The 18,425-nt window shown below is 37.2% G+C and overlaps 1 protein-coding gene across 7 annotated transcripts in view; it reads left to right on the forward strand.

The window, feature by feature from the left end:
• The window catches only part of RC3H2 (ring finger and CCCH-type domains 2), a 56,388-nt gene extending 38,447 nt beyond the window's left edge, over positions 1 to 17,941 (forward strand). For 4 of the 7 annotated variants that reach the window (XM_003833136.6, XM_008958647.4, XM_063594225.1 and 1 more), the window contains 11 exons: positions 4,328 to 4,542; positions 5,350 to 5,783; positions 6,359 to 6,529; positions 8,561 to 8,707; positions 9,042 to 9,255; positions 9,824 to 9,908; positions 10,173 to 10,254; positions 10,353 to 10,487; positions 11,047 to 11,160; positions 11,254 to 11,402; positions 12,672 to 17,941. In XM_003833136.6, the coding sequence (XP_003833184.1) occupies positions 4,328 to 4,542; positions 5,350 to 5,783; positions 6,359 to 6,529; positions 8,561 to 8,707; positions 9,042 to 9,255; positions 9,824 to 9,908; positions 10,173 to 10,254; positions 10,353 to 10,487; positions 11,047 to 11,160; positions 11,254 to 11,402; positions 12,672 to 12,867 (1,942 nt within the window). In that variant the 3' untranslated portion in view covers positions 12,868 to 17,941. The remainder of the gene's footprint in view (positions 1 to 4,327; positions 4,543 to 5,349; positions 5,784 to 6,358; positions 6,530 to 8,560; positions 8,708 to 9,041; positions 9,256 to 9,823; positions 9,909 to 10,172; positions 10,255 to 10,352; positions 10,488 to 11,046; positions 11,161 to 11,253; positions 11,403 to 12,671) is intronic. The other 3 variants (XM_008958645.5, XM_008958643.4, XM_008958644.4) reach the window with 3 other exon arrangements.
• The last annotated feature ends 484 nt before the right edge of the window (positions 17,942 to 18,425 follow it).

Consider the following 18,425-nt stretch of genomic DNA (forward strand, 5'->3'; position numbering starts at 1 on the left):
GTTACTTAATCTGTCTACCTTAGTTTACTCCTTCATAAAACTAGAATTATAATGGTGTCAACTTCATATCTTGGTTGCGAGGATTAAGTGAATTAATACTCCAGTATGCCTTGAACAATGCCTGCCAGATAGTAAGCACTCAGTAAATATTTGCTTTATTATTATTATCACCGTTAATTGTTATTGAGTGTCAGCATAAGATTTCATTTGTCAGAGGGTTTTGGTGCCTTTAGAAAAAGGTTTTTAAATTTTCAGATTATCTGAAAAGTTGTTTCCAACTCTAAAATCTTGAGTAAGATTTAGATTGATGAATATTTTAATATTCATCAATATGTTGATGTTCAGATTTTGTTGCCTATAAATAGTCTATCAGTATCTGTTATATGCCTGCTAGGAAAAAAACATTGTGCTAGGCACATAGCAATCAATGATGGATAGATAAGCAGTAACATTTGCTACTTCTGCAGTCAGCACATGATGGGGGAAATTGTTTATTAAAGGACTTTTACAGGCTGGGCACGGTGGCTCAGGCCTGTAATCCCAACACTTTGGGAGGCCGAGGTGGGCAGATCACCTGAGGTTGGGCGTTCAAGACCAGCCTGACCAACATGGAGAAACCCCGTCTCTACTAAAAATACAAAATTAGCCAGGCATGGTGGCGCATGCCTGTAATCCCAGCTACCAGGGAAGGCTGAGGCAGGAGAATTGCTTGAACCCGGGAGGTGGAGGTTGCAGTGAGCCAAGATCGCACCGTTGTACGCCAGCCTGGGCAACAAGAGTGAGACTCCATCTCAAAAAAAAAAAAGGACTTTTACAATCTTCCCTGGACAAGATTTTAGAAAAGATATATTCGAGAACATGGTCTAGTTAACAAATGTTATTTATGCACTCAATCTTGTAGCTGTTTTTGGCACATGAATACAAGATACTTTGCTTTTAAGGGATTTATGATATAGTTGTGGAGACAGCATTTACACATATGAAACAGTACTGAAGTTGGATTAAAGGACAGGAAAATTTTATATTGCTGGGAGAAATATGGGAAATTACAGAAAAAAAAACAACGTAACATGGATTAAATCTATCTGTAATTATATGGAATATTGAGGAGACCAGTCTTTTAGATCTGAAGGCTTATATTAGGGACTGGTATAAAATAAGGTTAGATAGGTTGGTGCCAGATTATGGAGACCTTATGTATACATGTTTAGGAAATAAGCTTTTGAAGAGTTTTGGCAAGAAAATGTCGTAAAACTGTTTTATATCCATACAATGGAAAATTCAGCCATAAAAAAGGAATGAAGTACTATTATGTGCTACAATATGGATGAACCTTTAAACATTGTGCTAAATGAAAGAAGCCAGATACAAAAGGTCACATTTATGTTAAATGTCCAGAATAGGCAAATTCATAGAGACAGGAAGTAGATTAATGGTTTCTAGGGGTTTAGGGCTGGGACAGGAATGGGGAATGAATGCTAATGGGTACAGGTTTCTCTTGGGGATGATGAAAATGTTTCAGAATTAGATAGTGGTGATAATTGGACAACCTTGTGAATATACTAAAAATTACTGAATTGTACATCCTAAAATAATGAACTATATCTCAATTTTTTAACAAAATAGACTAGGGTAAAAACTTTTTTTTTTTTTTTTTTTGAGATGGAGTCTCTCTGTCACCCAGGTGGAGTGCAGTGGTGCGATTTTCGCTCACTGCAACCTCCACCTGCCAGCTTCAAGCAATTCTCCTGCCTCAGCCTCCTAAGTAGCTGGGATTACAGGCACCCGCCACCATGCCTGGCTAATTTTTGTATTTTTAGTAGAGACGGGGTTTCGCCATGTTGGCCAGACTGGTCTAGAACTCCTGACCGCAAGTGATCTGCCCGTCTTGGCCTCCCAAAAGGCTGGGATTACAGGTGTGAGCCACTGTGCCCAGCTGGTAAAGACTTTTAAAAAATAAAAAAAAAAAAATTTTTATTGGAACACAGTTGTTCCAGTTGTTATTGGAACACAGGAAAAAGAATAATTCTATGAGAGGTATTGTGGATGGCTTCTTAGAGGTGAAGTGATGATACCTGAGCTATTTCCAAAAGTATGGATAGCAAGGAAGGAAGGGCCTTGTGGATGGAGAAGGCAGCACAGGCAAAATGAATAAGGTGTGAGAGAAGCTGCCATGGAGGAGAGCCTAGAATCCTGAAAGTCATCTAGGATAGTGATCTCATGCTCACTAGGATGTGACTGAAGATTAGCTTTTTCTATAAGTTCCAATTTTTGAGATAGCTTGCATGATTTCATGAGGCGATAAATGTTGACCTTATCATGGATCTTGTTGCCTTTTCGTTGATAAGTCTGTGAGTTTACCATTTCAAAGTACTAATCCAAATTTTAGGGATATAACATTTTGACATGGAGGGACCAGATAATTTATGTAAAGCACAGTGCCTGGAATAGACTCAAATAACCACTTGATAAATATTAGTTATTGTTTTAAGGAAATCCTAATCATTTTCCTTGTTGTCTCTATTTTACTTTATGTAAAGAATAAGCACAGTCCTAAAATATCTTTATACTCTAAACCCTTACGTTTGTACCTACTTTTATTACCCACAGTTCCTTCGTTATTTTTTACATTTTAATATACAGTTACACATAGAAGTAAACATCTGCTAGACTAATCTGTGATAAACTTAAAGGCAGCCCATATACCTTTTTCTTTATATCCTACCTTTAAAATGATTGTTCAAATTTGAGGAAAAAACCCTCTAATCTGGTTGAGATGCAATGTATTGAGTTCCTGCATAATTAACAAGATCATTTTCTTCACTCATCACATATCTAAAGCTCTGTCAAAATTTGACTAAAACAAGCAAATACAATCAGCAAAATAAATATAGCTACAAATCCAGCTGACTAAGCTTTGGCCATATATATATGGTTTTTTTTCTTTTCTTTTTTTTTTTTTTGAGACGGAGTTTCGCTCTTGTTGCCTGGGCTGGAGTGCAATGGCGCGATCTCGGCTCACCACAACCTCCGCCTCCTGGGTTCAAGCGATTCTCCTGCCTCAGCCTCCCAAGTAGCTGGGATTACAGGCATGCACCACCACACCCGGCTAATTTTGTATTTTTAGTAGAGACGGGGTATCTCCATGTTGGTCAGGCTGGTCGCGAACTCCCAACCTCAGTTGATCTGCCTGCCTCGGCCTCCCAAAGTGCTGGGATTACAGGTGTGAGCCACCGTGCCCGGCCGAAATTTGACTTCTTAAAAGGAGTTAAGAAAGCCATAAGATCCTTTCCAGCTGATTACTTAGTGACTCAACCAAGAAAATTCTTTTGTGTTAAAAATAATAATAATAAAAGGTTGGTGTGTTTTGCCTCAATTTAATGAGTTACCATTTCATTCACCCAGCAGGTATTTACTGAGTACCTACTGCATGCCAGGAACTGTTTTATTTGTCTGACAAATATTTACCAAGTGCCTACTCTGTTCCAGGAGCTGTTTTAGGTGCTGGGGATATAGGAATTATCAAAATAAACAAAAGTGGCCTTTCCTCAAGGAGTTCATATTTCAGCTAATCTAACTCCTCATAGAAAACAACTCTTTTCTTACCATGTCCGTTTTCTTTGTCCCAAATAGTTCTACTAATGGACTATATTTTTTCGGTTGAGAACTTTTCGAACAGAATTTTCTTTTTTTTTTTTAACCTTCAGTAGGGAAAAATGTTTGTTTAAAGAATGAGTAATGGCCGGGCACGGTGGCTGATGCCTGTAATGCCAGCATCAGGCATTGTGAGGCCAAGGTGGGAGAATTGCCTGAGCCTAAGAATTTGAGACCCTCCTGAGCAACAAATCTAGACCCCGTCTCTACAAAAAAATTAAAAATTAGCCGAGTGTGGTGGCATGCACTTGTAGTCCCATCTGCTTGGGAGGCTGAAGTGGGAGGATTGCTTAAGCCCAGGAGGTCAAGGCTGCAGTGAGCTGTTATTGTGATTATGTCAGTGCACTCCAGCCCGGGTGACAGAGTGACACCCTGTCTCAAAAAAAAAAAAAAAAAAAAGAATGGGTAAATGGTGACTAATGAATCACGTTAATATCTGGGAATCGTTTTTATTCCCTGTGGCCCACACAGGAATATGACATCTGTTACGATGATCATGTGAATTAGCTGTGTAAGGTGGCAGTGAAATTCATTGCCTTATTTGTCAATGTGGCAATGTCTGAAGTGTTTTCTATTAGTGGTTTCAGAATATAATTTTATTAAAAATTTCTACTAAGGAGGACAGTCATAGACAGTGATTTATCCTTTGCCCTTTGTTAAATTTTCTCTCCAGTAAAATTGGTTCTCCACCCAAGACTCCTGTAAGTAATGTAGCAGCTACCTCAGCTGGGCCCTCTAATGTTGGAACAGAGCTGAATTCTGTGCCTCAAAAATCCAGCCCATTTCTAACTAGAGTACCAGTATATCCTCCGCATTCTGAAAACATTCAGTATTTTCAAGATCCAAGGACTCAGATACCCTTTGAAGTCCCACAGTACCCACAGACAGGTGAGTAATTTTAGACAATTCTAAGAAAAAAAGAAACATTGTTTCCTTTAGATAAATGAATGAATAGTTCTAGAATGTCTACATTTAAAAAATTAATCCTTTTGACTATGTGACTCATAAGTTTTTTTCCTTCCCCAAGGATCTGTGCTTCTAAATACAGCTTTAAGGTTGTCATTCCTACAAATCAAATATAATAGGGTCAGGAATGAACTTTAGGGGTTTTCTGTAAGTCCCCTGAAATGATGTAAAAAAATGTTTTATTTATGTATGCTTATGTACAATTTTGGAAAGAGAGTGAACAACTTACATAGATTTTGAAAGAGGTCTTTAACGTCTGCTCCCAAAAAAGTTAATAAAAATCAATGATATAACTGACTAATCCAAAACCAGTGGCAATAGATGCCCTAGAAGGATATTTACCATCCGTCTGTTAATAGCTCTGTCGTGTGTTTTAAGGAGCACTTTAGCAAAGTGTTGAGTGTTAATGATTTTCATATAGTGGTGTCTTGAAAATATGTAGTTTGTGGTCAGGTGTGGTAGCTCACACTTGTAATCCCAGCACTTTGGGAGGCCCAGGAGAATCACTTGAGCCCAGGAGTTTGCGACCAGCCTGGGCATCATAGCAAGACCCTGTCTCTACCAAAAAAAAAAAAAAAAGCCAGGGTATAAAGCTTTATAAAGCAGGGTAAGGTAAGGTTCAAAGCTTATTATATTTTCCTACATTAAGGGCTGACTTAGATTTAAGCCATTATAAAATGTTGGATTGTACTAAGATTACATTAAATATTCCTCTTTCCAATTTTCAAGGATACTATCCACCACCTCCAACGGTACCAGCTGGTGTGGCTCCCTGTGTTCCTCGCTTTGTGAGGTCCAATAACGTTCCAGAGTCCTCCCTCCCACCTGCTTCCATGCCATATGCCGATCATTACAGTACATTTTCCCCTCGAGATCGAATGAATTCTTCTCCTTACCAGCCTCCTCCTCCGCAGCCGTATGGACCAGTTCCTCCAGTACCTTCTGGAATGTATGCTCCTGTGTACGACAGCAGGCGCATCTGGCGCCCACCTATGTACCAACGAGATGACATTATTAGAAGCAATTCTTTACCTCCAATGGATGTGATGCACTCATCTGTCTATCAGACATCTTTGCGGGAAAGATATAACTCATTAGATGGATATTATTCGGTGGCTTGTCAGCCACCAAGTGAGCCAAGGACAACTGTGCCTTTACCAAGGGTAAGTGAAGATGCTACTATAATGTAGTCATTAACAGCCCAGTGTCTGGAGTCAAACCACCCAGGTATATATCCTGGCTCCTTCACTTACTAATTGTGTGACTTAAGGAAGTTACTTGACCTCCCTATGCCTCAGTTCTTTCATTCCTTTGATGGAAATAATAGTAGTACCTACCTCATAAGGCTGTTGTGAGAATTAAATCAGAAAATCAAACCTCTTAGAACTGGGCCTCATACATGTTAATGCTCAATAAATGTTATATTTGGATAGGAAATTGTTGGGAAAGTAGAAAGAAATCTTAAAAATACAAGGTTAGGACCTTTTTTCAGTATCACCACATACATACAAATGACTTCCCTAAGCAAGAAAAGTGAGTGCTCAGATTCTGCTTTTAACATCAGTTGAATAAATATTAACCTTTTTATTTTAAGTGTATGGATAATAGACTAGGGTGACTTTCCCTGCTGTATTTTTTTATCCCAACAATATCATAAACTGTTTACATCATTTTCACACAGTTAAATTTATTCACCACTCCCTAGATGATTAAGATTGTTTCTTTTATCCCCCATTAGGAACCTTGTGGTCATTTGAAGACCAGTTGCGAGGAGCAGATAAGAAGAAAGCCAGATCAGTGGGCACAGTACCACACTCAGAAAGCACCTCTTGTCTCTTCAACTCTTCCTGTGGCAACACAGTCACCAACACCACCTTCTCCTCTGTTCAGTGTAGACTTTCGTGCGGATGTAAGAAAGGTTTTAATTACTTAATGTTGCAGGGATAGGTCAAACAGCTGACTTCAAATTACTCATTCAAACCGGGAATAGCTATGTTGGATATTTTGCAGTGGTTTGGTGTGCAATTGAGTTTAGTTCAATAAACACTGAATATAAATGCACTACGGCTAGGTGTTATGAGACTCTGAAGACCGTTAAGGCATAGTCCTTTACCAAGAATTCAAAATCTTTCCTATAGTATAATTATTTTATGGTTGTTTTATTAATAGTGTGATTTATATCTATCATTTATTGAGCACCTACTCATGCCAGCACTGTATTAGTACGTTTGCATAAAGCTATTTTATTTAATTCTCACAAAAACCTTAGGGGGCAGGTATTTTCCATATTTTACAGGGTGGGAATCTTACAGAAGTTAAGTAATTTGCCCAAGATCTTTCAGCTGTAAATAGCTGGGATATGAATCCTGGGCTGTCTGAGGTATTTCTTCCCTACTTAACAAGAAGTGCAGAAATACCTACAATATTATTTATGCTCTTTACATCACTGCTAATTATTGTTCTTGGCATTACAAAACAAGTTTGTGTACCAGGATGATTTTAATTTAATCTGGTGTTTTCAGTACTGTTATATTTGGAGAAAACCATTAATTTCTTTTTTAAGTGTCTTCTGGTTTATTCCCCATCCCCAGAAGTTCTGATATTAAAATTTTTAAAATCTTTTCATTATAAAAAATTTCAAACATATACAAGTATAGAGAGAATAATATGATATAAACTCCATGTACCCAACACCCAGGTTCCACGGTTATCAACTCAGTCAGTACTGTCTTATTTATACCTCCTCTTCCCCCTGGATTGTTTTGAAGTAATCCTAGGCATTATATTTTTTAACCCATAAATATTTCAATAAAGCATTGAATTTTTAAACTAGATCCAAATAGGTCTTGTCAAACTTAGACTTCTTCAAAGCAGGTAAATATCTTGACAACAGAGTGACAGAGCTGCCACTTGCTTGCTAGATGCCACTTGTATTTTCTTTTTTGATATACAATTATGCTTCAGGAAATGAGTATTTCCCTGAGACTCCGATCTGCTGAGTTCGACTTGAGAAAAGTTTTTTAACTTTTTTGCCCTTGAGTTTTTTTATTTGAATAATTAGTAAACTAGATTTAATGATTCTTATAACTTTAGTATTCTGGTCCTATAAGTATTCCTTATTCACAGTCCCTTTAAAATTTATTCATTTCCCCTTTATCTCCAGAGCCTTCTTTGAATTCCTTTTGTTCTTTATTTGATACTGCATAATTTATCAGTTATATTCCCTTATTTGCACATGTTCTTTTTCTCAAGAAAATTATAAACTCAGCTTGGTGTAGTGGCTCATGCCTATAATCCCAGCACTTTGGAAGATCAAAGTGGGTGGATTGCTTGAGCCCAGGAGTTTGATACCAGCCTAGGCAATATGGCAAAACTTCATCTCTACTAAAAATACAAAAAATTGTCTGGGCATAGTGGCGTGTGCCTATAGTCCCAGCTACTTGGGAAGCAGAGCTGGGAAAATCACCTGAGCCTGGGAAGTCGAGGCTGCAGTGAGCTGTGATCACCCCACTGCATGTTAGCCTGGGCGGTGGGAGTGAGACCCTGTCTCAAAAGAAAAAAGAAAATTATAAACTCCTTTAGGATATGGACTGTGATCTCTGTGTGTATCTATGTATTTGTTTTCTCTTACTTTTTTTTTTCTTGGTGCACCCCATATCATGTTAGTAGCATACTATAAATATTTGTTAATTGGTTTTGATAGTATTAGTCAAATGTTCCATATGAGCACTTAAAGGACAAAGTGAAAAGGGAAAGCATGCCATTTTCTATCGTAAAAATACCATTTCTTGCTTATTACAGTTTTTTATATTAGTTATTGAAAAAGTGTAATTGTTTGCTATGAAGTCCTCTGAATTCTATAATAGTTACTTTATATTAGTTACAAGCTTGTAAATTTAAGCTTCTTACTAATTGGCTTTATTTATTTTTTTTTAACCAGTTCTCAGAGAGTGTGAGTGGTACAAAATTCGAAGAAGATCATCTTTCCCATTATTCTCCCTGGTCTTGTGGCACCATAGGCTCCTGTATAAATGCCATTGATTCAGAGCCCAAAGATGTAATTGCTAATTCAAATGCTGTGTTAATGGTATGATTTTGCTGGGGTTGCAGGGGTTGGAGGTGAGAGATGATGCATGTTCACTCATGTTGTAGAATGAATGTTTTCTATTCATTCATTCATATTGTTGCCTTATAACTCAGTAGCAGCAGGGTTATATTTAGGTAAGTCTGAAATAAATTATATTTAATATTTAAGTTATTTGAACATTGGTGGTTTACTGGTAGTTTGTTGGATTATCGTTGAGTCTAGAGCTAGTTTTAAATTAACCAAAAAACCTAATTACATGTCTTTTGATAGCATATATTTACTAGCTGAAGTAATTGCCAACAGTCCTTTTATTGATTTTCTTTGGTTTACATAGGACCTGGACAGTGGTGATGTTAAGAGAAGAGTACATTTATTTGAAACCCAGAGAAGGACAAAAGAAGAAGATCCAATAATTCCCTTTAGTGATGGACCCATCATCTCAAAATGGGGTGCGATTTCCAGATCTTCCCGTACAGGTTACCATACCACAGATCCTGTCCAGGCCACTGCTTCCCAAGGAAGTGCGACTAAGCCCATCAGTGTATCAGGTAATCCATTTAGATAATACCTAGCCTGATATGTTCTAAGCACTATGCCTTTTTTTTTTTTTTTTTTAATTGAGACAGAGTCTCACTCTGTTGCCCAGACTGGAATGCAGTGGTGTGATCTTGGCTCACTGCAACCTCCATCCTGGGTTCAAGCGATTCTCCTGCCTCAGCCTCCCAAGTAGCTGGGATTATAGACATGCACCACCATGCCTGGCTAATTTTTGTATTTTTAGTAGAGAGTATTTTGTATTTTAGTTTCGCCATGTTGGCCAGGCTGGTCTGGAACTCCTGGCCTCATGTGATCCACCCGCCTCAGCCTCGCAAAGTGCTGGGATTACATGTGTGAGCCACTGTGCCTGTCCTAAGCACTGTGCTTTTTAATCCCCAACTTGTGAGATGGAAAACATTTCCCTCCATTTAACAACCATGGGAAACTCAGAATTAGGTGTTTAACCAGCATCATATGGCTAGTGGGATAAAATACAGATCTATTTTGAGAAGTATACATTCACCTCAGTACACTGATTTTTCACTTTTTTGACCATTGTTTCATTCTACATGTCTGTAGATTATGTCCCTTATGTCAATGCTGTTGATTCAAGGTGGAGTTCATATGGCAACGAGGCCACATCATCAGCACACTACGTTGAAAGGTAACGTTTTTCTTAATTCTATATGATTCTCCATTCTCAGACTTGTATGTATCTTAAGGGTACACATTCTACCCCCAGTTCATGAAATGTGCTTTGCTTGTTGTCTGAGCTATGTAACAAATTTCTGAAAAATATTTGCATTTAAATTTGGAACGATGAGTGAAGTTTTCAGGGTTGATCTGTCACATAAAACATATGGTTATTACTGCTTTTGTTGCTTCATTCACTTCACTTTTATTACAATAAACATATTTCTCTTTAAAGGGACAGATTCATTGTTACTGATTTATCTGGTCATAGAAAGCATTCCAGTACTGGGGACCTTTTGAGCCTTGAACTTCAGCAGGTAGGCTCTGTAACTCAGCTATAAATTTTTGAGAAATAGAATGACAGTTGAAAGCTATAGTTGGAAGCTAACTTTTCTTTTTTTCCCTCCTCATATAGGCCAAGAGCAACTCATTACTTCTTCAGAGAGAGGCCAATGCTTTGGCCATGCAACAGAAGTGGAATTCCCTGGATGAAGGCCGTCACCTTACCTTAAACCTTTTAAGCAAGGAAATTGAACTAAGAAATGGAGAGGTAAAGAAACTGAACCTTTCGGCTTCATGCTTAATGTATTTGTTTTCTGCTGCTGCATCTTGGTTATACCATTACTGAGTGCATTTTGGTGTGCCTATCTCTGATGGATGATCAATTGCTTTTAAAACTTACAACAGAAATAAAATTGTAGTCCCAGATTTCTTAAATAATTCTTTAACTAGATCATCGGGATTTTTTTTTTTTTTGAGATGGAATCTTGCTCTATCGCCTGGAGTGCAATGGCACGATCTTGGCTCACTGCAGCCTCTGGCTCTCAGGTTCAAGCGATTCTCCTGCCTCAGCTTCCCGAGTAGCTGGGATTACAGGCACCCACCAATATGCCCAGCTAATTTTTGTGTTTTTAGTAGAGACAGGGTTTCACCATGTTGGCTAAGCTGGTCTTGAACTCCTGACCTCAAGTGATCTGCTCGCCTCACCTTCCCAAAGTGCTAGGATTACAGGTGTGAGCCCCCGTGCCTGGCTGATCATTGGGATTTTTTATTTTAATTTAAAAGGGAAACCCCAGGTTCCACAGGTATAAAATCAGTATTTTTCTTAGTTACAGAGTGATTATACAGAAGATGCAACAGATACTAAACCTGATAGGGATATCGAGTTAGAGCTTTCAGCACTTGATACTGATGAACCTGATGGACAAAGTGAACCAATTGAAGTAAGTGCCACAATTAGATAATTGAGAGGCTTTGTTTGATTGAAAATTTATAAAATACTTTCATACTGAAGGATTAACATTTTATTTTCTTAGGAGATCTTGGACATACAGCTTGGTATCAGTTCTCAAAATGATCAGTTGCTAAATGGAGCGGCAGTGGAAAATGGGCATCCAGTACAGCAGCACCAAAAGGAGCCACCAAAGCAGAAGAAACAGAGTTTAGGTGAAGACCATGTGATTCTGTGAGTGTTAGACAGAAAATTCATAAACAGTGGGCATAGGACATAATAAAGAGAAAAAAATGTGAAATTCATTTTTGGCTTTATGCTGTGAGGGGAAGACCTTATATGGGCAATGATTTGGTCAATCTGGATTTTTAGGGAAGAAAAAGTAAAATTGAACTAACAAAGCAGTCCATTTTGGTAGCCTGAACCTTGCTTTTTGTTGAGATAAAGTTCATCTGTGTTCCAGCATCAGGTTATGCTTCTTTAATCTGGTTGCCAAATTTCTAGACTACAAAATGGAGAATGACAACCTAGATTAATGGTTTCTCTTTTTGAAAATCATGTTAAGATTTTCTGGCTAGGCTGGGCGCAGTGGCTCATGGCTGTAATCCCAGCACTTTGGAAGGCTGAGGCAGGTGGATCACAAGGAGTTCAAGAGCAGCCTGGCCAACATAGTGAAACCCTGTCTCTACAAAAATACAAAAAAATTAGCTGGGCATAGTGGCGGGCACCTGTATTCTCAGCTGCCTGGGAGGCTGAGGCAGGAGAATCGCTTGAACCCGGGAGGCGGAGACAGTGAGCCAAGATGGTGACACTGCACTCCAGCCTGGGCGACAGACTGAGACTCCATCTCAAAATTATCTATCTATCTATCTATCTATCTATCTATCTATAGATAGATAGTATATAATATAGTATATTTTCTTGGCTATAATACTGCCATTTTGAATAATTACTGCCAAAAATATGGGCTTAATCTTCAACTTGGTAGTTTGGCCTTAAACTAACTAGTATTTTAATTTTTATCATAACTTTTGGAAAACAGGACTTTTCAAGCCAGGAGTGGTGGCTCACGCCTGTAATCCCAGCACTTTGGGAGGCCGAGGTGGGTGGATCATTTGAGGTCAGGAGTTCTAGACCAGCCTGGCCAACATGGTGAAACCCCATCTCTACTAAAAATACAAAATAGCTGGGCGTGGTGGCACACGCCTGTAATCCCAGCTACTTGGGAGGCTGAGGCAGGAGAATTGCTTGAATCCAGGAGGCAGAGGTTGCATTGAGCCGAGATCATGCCACTGCACTCCAGCCTGGGCGACGGAGGGAGACTCTGTCTCAAAAATAGGAAAACAGGACTTTTCTAGTTACTTCTGATACTTCTAGTGATAAAGACATGTCTTTGCTAGAGACTCCTAAAGTTTGCTGTAGCTTTCATTAAATATGTATAGTTACCCTTAACAGTTTTCACTTAAAGCTAATTTGTTTTTAATGTCATTTCTTTTTTCTCAGGGAGGAGCAAAAAACAATTCTGCCGGTAACTTCTTGCTTTAGCCAGCCACTCCCAGTGTCTATTAGCAATGCAAGTTGCCTCCCCATCACCACATCTGTCAGTGTTGGCAACCTCATTCTGAAAACTCATGTTATGTCTGAAGATAAAAACGACTTTTTAAAACCTGTTGCAAATGGGAAGATGGTTAACAGCTGAAAGGAGGTTCATCTTTCAAATTTGTGACCACACCATGGAAGCATTTACACTAGCTTTTTATATATATAATATATATTATATAATGTATATTTTTTTTAAAAAAAAGATATTACTGGGGGCATCCATTTCCTGTGGACTCTTTGATACTTCAAGCCCTCTTGCATTAGCATTATGAAAAAAAAAAAAGAAAATTTACTTTACTAGGGTAACATGTTCACTTTCCAGAAATGATTGGAATTTGGACAACATTTAACTTAAGCTTCAAGCAGCTTTTTATGAGTTTGTAGCAATCCGGTGCAGTAACTGAGCCATTTCCTATTTTAAATGGCTTCTATAGAAAATTAACAACTCAGTTATTAAACTAGCAGGATCCTACAATGATACATCTAGTGAAAGTAGACTTAGTTAACTTATTTATTTCTATTTTATGTTTCACTGAGAGAAGTTTCCATCTCATTCCAGCTGCTTTATTTATCTTTTTCATGGAACTTTGCATGGATTTCTTTTTCTTTTTTTAATTTTGAAGAGTGGAGTTAGATGTTCTTACCATAGAATTTTACAGGGTTATATACTAGCTTTCTTTACTGCATTATATGTAGGAGTGTGGTGCAGTGCTTTTATCTGTAGCATATAATTTTTTTTTAATTTTCCATTTTTCAAGAGTAGTTTCTGCTTTGTTAATATTTATACACAGGCTACTTGTTGAAGTAATTAATTAAAAATATAACCAAGTGCCTAAGTCTTTCAGCTGATGTACTAGATATTAAATTCTCCTAAGTTATGCAGAATCGTTTTTACAATTTTGATAAATTATGCACTAATGTAATGGCAGTTTTTTAAAATGCAGATTTAAGCCTGTACATTATTGAATCTGATGACTTGGCAAAAGAATCAGGTGCTTTCAGCTTTCTTGAGAAAACCCTGTATGTAGCGTTTGCACTGACTAACAAGATGGTATTGCTGGGTTTTTAATTTAAACTAATTAATTTGGTTGTTCATTGCATTATCTTGGTTAAATATTGTTTATTGTTACTTCATGTTGGGGTTTAGTTTTTCTTGTTTTTTGACTGTTAGGTTGATAAGACTATGAACCGTGTAATAGTAGAACAGTGGCTAACATTTATTCATACTTAAGAACATGAATAATTTCTGCCTTGCTAAAATGTGACTGAAATGGTTTTGACTTGGCATCTGAAAGTATACAATGTGTTCAACAAGTCATGCATCAGATTTGTGGGAGGTATTGTATTGAAACCTAAATTTCAGTCAACATTTGAAAAGAAGAGCTGGGCATTCCTTTCTGGTGATCTTTACCTATAGTTTATCTATCTGTTTTTCTTCTGTTTCTTTAAGATTAGTTTGACTTTTATTATTATTTTTTTAATTAACTTCTGTGAAGTTGTTTACTCTGAAAATTGTACTGGAATATTTTAAGCCAAGCTGATCTTTCACCAGGTGTACTGTATGTAAGGGCTTTTCCTGCTAGCAAGATGCTTAAACAGGATCATGTTATTGGTCGTCTGAGCTATTTAGTTGTTTTACAAAACCACAGCATTGTATCAGATAAGATTTTGATAAAAAGTTTTGTGCACATTTCCAGGGGCGGGAGGGTTGACATTTCCCTGAAATTTCTTGATTAGAATGAGTAAATACTGGTGTTTGATACCTGTCTTAATGAACATGCTCATAAGGTGACTGATAAGTTGTAAATATACCTGAGAAACAAAGGGGTAGTTTTGATATTCTGGTGTCAGTATGGAAGATCTTACACATTTATTTAATACTCAAATGTATGAAGATGTTTGTTTGTAGCATAACAACAGCACAGTAGCCTTGACTTAGTTTCCTTTGGTTAGTACTGTACCTTTTTTGCCATGGCCAGTGCTCCCCATCCCTATGAAGACATTTTATTTATTTCACTCTGTAACCTGAAATGAATAGGAACAAGGGTTTTAAACCATGTTACATTAACTTATTTCTGACATTATAAATTAGCCTAGAATATTACAGGAACATGATTGTTATATAATTTATATCAGAACCTTTCTATAAATATGTGCTTATTACATTTGAAATGCTTCCAATGTACTTTATTTGCTGTTTGTAATTCCAAAAAGGATATGCAAACCAGTCTGTCTATTTCATGGATATTTAATAGTGAGATCTTCCATGTTGAAGGTAATGTATTTTTTTTTAAGATTTTAAAATTGCTATTTTGTTACAAAATAGAGACCTATTAACAGTTTGAGAGCTCCTTATGTGCCCTCAGGGAAAGAACCCTCTGTGCAACAGAACTACACAAAACATCTTCAGCACGTTCTGAGGGTGAATATATACTACATAAATTGATCTTGTGTATTTAACCTTATCTTTTTAATTTTAAAATTGAAAATTTGAAACTTGGTTGTGCTTTGCTGGAGGGGGTTGGGATAAACTGCTTAGATGTTTGCCTACTTGTCCAGTGAAATTACATTTGCATCAGTATATGTATATACCTGCCAACCTTATTGGTATGTCTCAGAACATTTATATTAAAATAATGCTTGTCTTGCAGCAGGTGATCCCATAAAACAATAACTCCCTGTTCTTAAAAACTTACTCTCTTTTTCACTAACAACATAGGAATTGTTTCTGTGTTGAGATTATTCTGTGTTGCATCCATTCTCTATGTAGTGGTCACCTTCTGTCTGTCATGGTGGGCTTAATGTGAAGTAAAGCCATTGGTTCTCTGCCACTTTCGAAGAAAGGGCAGTTCATCTGATCCTTCTTCAGAATGGTACCTACTGATATCATCGAGGAAAATGTTACAAATCAGACCTAGGATATGACTTTTTAAAATGGAGGCATTTCCCGTCATCTGGCCTTTTTACCAACAAGATGTGATGTACAAATTTGGAATCAAAGGATACAAAGCAACAAGAGAGGAAATGTGTAATGTGGGTAACCAAATTGCATATGTTACCTATTGTCTAATCAGAAAAAATAGTCTGAGGTCTGGAAAGCAGGAAAGTGGTGGTTATTTTCTTTCATTTTTTGTGTTTTTGTTTTTTAATTTCTAAGTTCCATTCTGAAATCCATGTGCCGCATTCAGTTACTGTGGTTGTAGCATCAGTTTTTTTGTGGTTTCATTTCATTTTATGAATTCAGAGGAAGTTACATATATATTTTTTCTAGTTGGTACCTGAACAAAGCAGATTCCCTTGCCTTTGCTGCCATGTCTTATTTTCAATGCCATGTGATAAACCAGTGTCATACATGAAAGTTGTGCATTGTAATTTTCAAAAAAAGGGAGTTCATTAGGCCAGTGGCACTGATTTTTCCTTCCCATCATAGCTATTTATTCTAGTAAGAGGATAATAAAAGAAATTTCCTATACAAGAACTGAAATTTTCCATTTGTATGGATCTAGTCACTTTCAGATTTCAAGTTGAGGTTAAGTATATAAAGCACATCCCAATTTTATATGCTGCCTTGAGAAAATTACAGGATGCACAGCAATTTGTAGGAATTTCAAATGGGATCATTTAAACATTTGAAAAATTATTTTAAAAACCATCTAGTTTGCTTTTGGATTTTAGACATTAAAGCCTATGTTGTCTTGTTAACAGGGGTGGAATTTGTAACCATCAGATTCAGCATGTGATTTCACCTTTGAATCTGAGTATTTCTTCCCTGTCTTCTTTGAGTCATTTTCGGAGCAGACTGTCACCAGTATTGATAACTAAGCATTAAAGGGAAAAGTTGCATTGCAACTATGCATTGGTTTCCTGGAAGAACTTTTCTTTTGTTTTAGTGAATGAAGAGGCTTGATGGGATCACTTACTGTAACTCCTTCTACATAAGGACCCCTTCTGCAAGCAGAACACAAAAGAACATGCTCAAGGAGTATCCCATTTTCTGGATAAATTGAAGAAGTTTGCTAGTAATGTCTTTATACTAGCGTCTTCCTTGTATCCCTTTGCTGGCAAGGGAATACAAGGCGTCAAGACCACAGATCAAAACACCCCACATTTGAGTGGAGTCTTATTTTTACTCCAAGAGCAGTTATTCTCTTCTAGTCTAAAATTGGCAGTTTTTTCTTTTTTTTTAATAAAATTTTTAAAATATTCCCAAACCAGTGGAACACAGACACTGGCTGCACTTAGTACTGCCAAAAGCCAAGGTCATTTGCACATATTCCATCAACCTGTCGAGAATTAGGCCTCACTTTATAACCCAAGGCATGGAAGTGCATGCATTCTCTTAGCTGGGCAAACAATTATACTGTAGTTGTGATACAACACATGTGGCTTTTATTCGTACTGCACATATCCACTGTACAGCCACTTGGGAGTATCGTGGTTAGCTTGCAGCAACTGCTGTCTGCATTTATACTGTTTATTGCATATTCTTTTCCCTGGAAGTGAAAGAGAAATGTTTTTCTTGTTGCATTGATTACATTTTATAAATTTGCTTAGCTGGAAAGTTTGGGAAAAGAGGCCTGTTTGTCAATTGTACAACCGATTGTGAAGCTCTAGTGTGAATATTTTTACGTCTGTATTAGACATTTTCTTTGCAAATCTATTGTTCGATTGAAATGTAAATGAAATTAAAGATGGTGTACACCCATCATGTAAAAAGCAGGCACCATCTCTAAGATGGATTTAATGCTCATTTTTAAGGCATATACTCAGCTTCTATTTAAAACTATAATTTAAAATAATTCTGTACAATGAAATGGGGAATATATATGGGAATAAATTCTATTCCATTTATTTCAATTTGAATTTCCAAATTGTAATGTTTCCCTTTGTGCTATAGGAATAGGATTAAATGGGGGAAGACTAGGATTTATAAGGCCTGTATATGGGGGGAGGGCAGAGATGGAACAATGAGGGTTGTGATGATAGTGAATAGCAAAGAGTGAATTCTGTGTGTTTTTGCTGTAGCACTGAAGTGAAGAGATACTAGCTTTGGCTGTTCACAAAATAGAGCATCATGATTTTCAGTGTTTGAGAGAAAATTGATGGAAAAAGTTTGCAGTACTTGACATGTATTTGCATGCACAAAATAAAATTATTTGTCCACCTTAAAAGTTGTTTGTTTAATGTCAATATTAAGTTTATGGTATACTTTAGTTATCTAGATTTTCTTGGCATAGTTTTTGGCTTAACAGAGCTACCAGGTCACTCCTTGAGATTTAAATGATTGCGTGCCTCATCTATATATCATAAGGAAGGATTTGAAAGAAATGAATAGACCCAAGGAGGTTGAGATATACCTTAATTCTGTCAAGTCACTTCCTTCATTCAACACACAGCACTTTCTGGGTGGGAGATGAGGATGTAGATAGTACTGAGTTTACTGTCTAGTGGAGAAAGTAGGACAGATGCATAACTAATACAAAGCAATGTATCATAGAAGTTTGAAGACAATTCTGTGGACCTCAGGAGAATGCCTTGGGTGGATCTAGACACCATTTTCATTGGGCCTCAAGTGGTTTTATTCATTCATTCAGCTGATATATTTTAAACCCCTGTCTGTGCTGTTCAGTAAGGTTAAAGGTCCATGAAACATGA

This window comes from Pan paniscus, chromosome 11, assembly GCF_029289425.2.
Source record: "Pan paniscus chromosome 11, NHGRI_mPanPan1-v2.0_pri, whole genome shotgun sequence".
NCBI classification, from domain to species: Eukaryota; Metazoa; Chordata; class Mammalia; order Primates; family Hominidae; genus Pan; species Pan paniscus.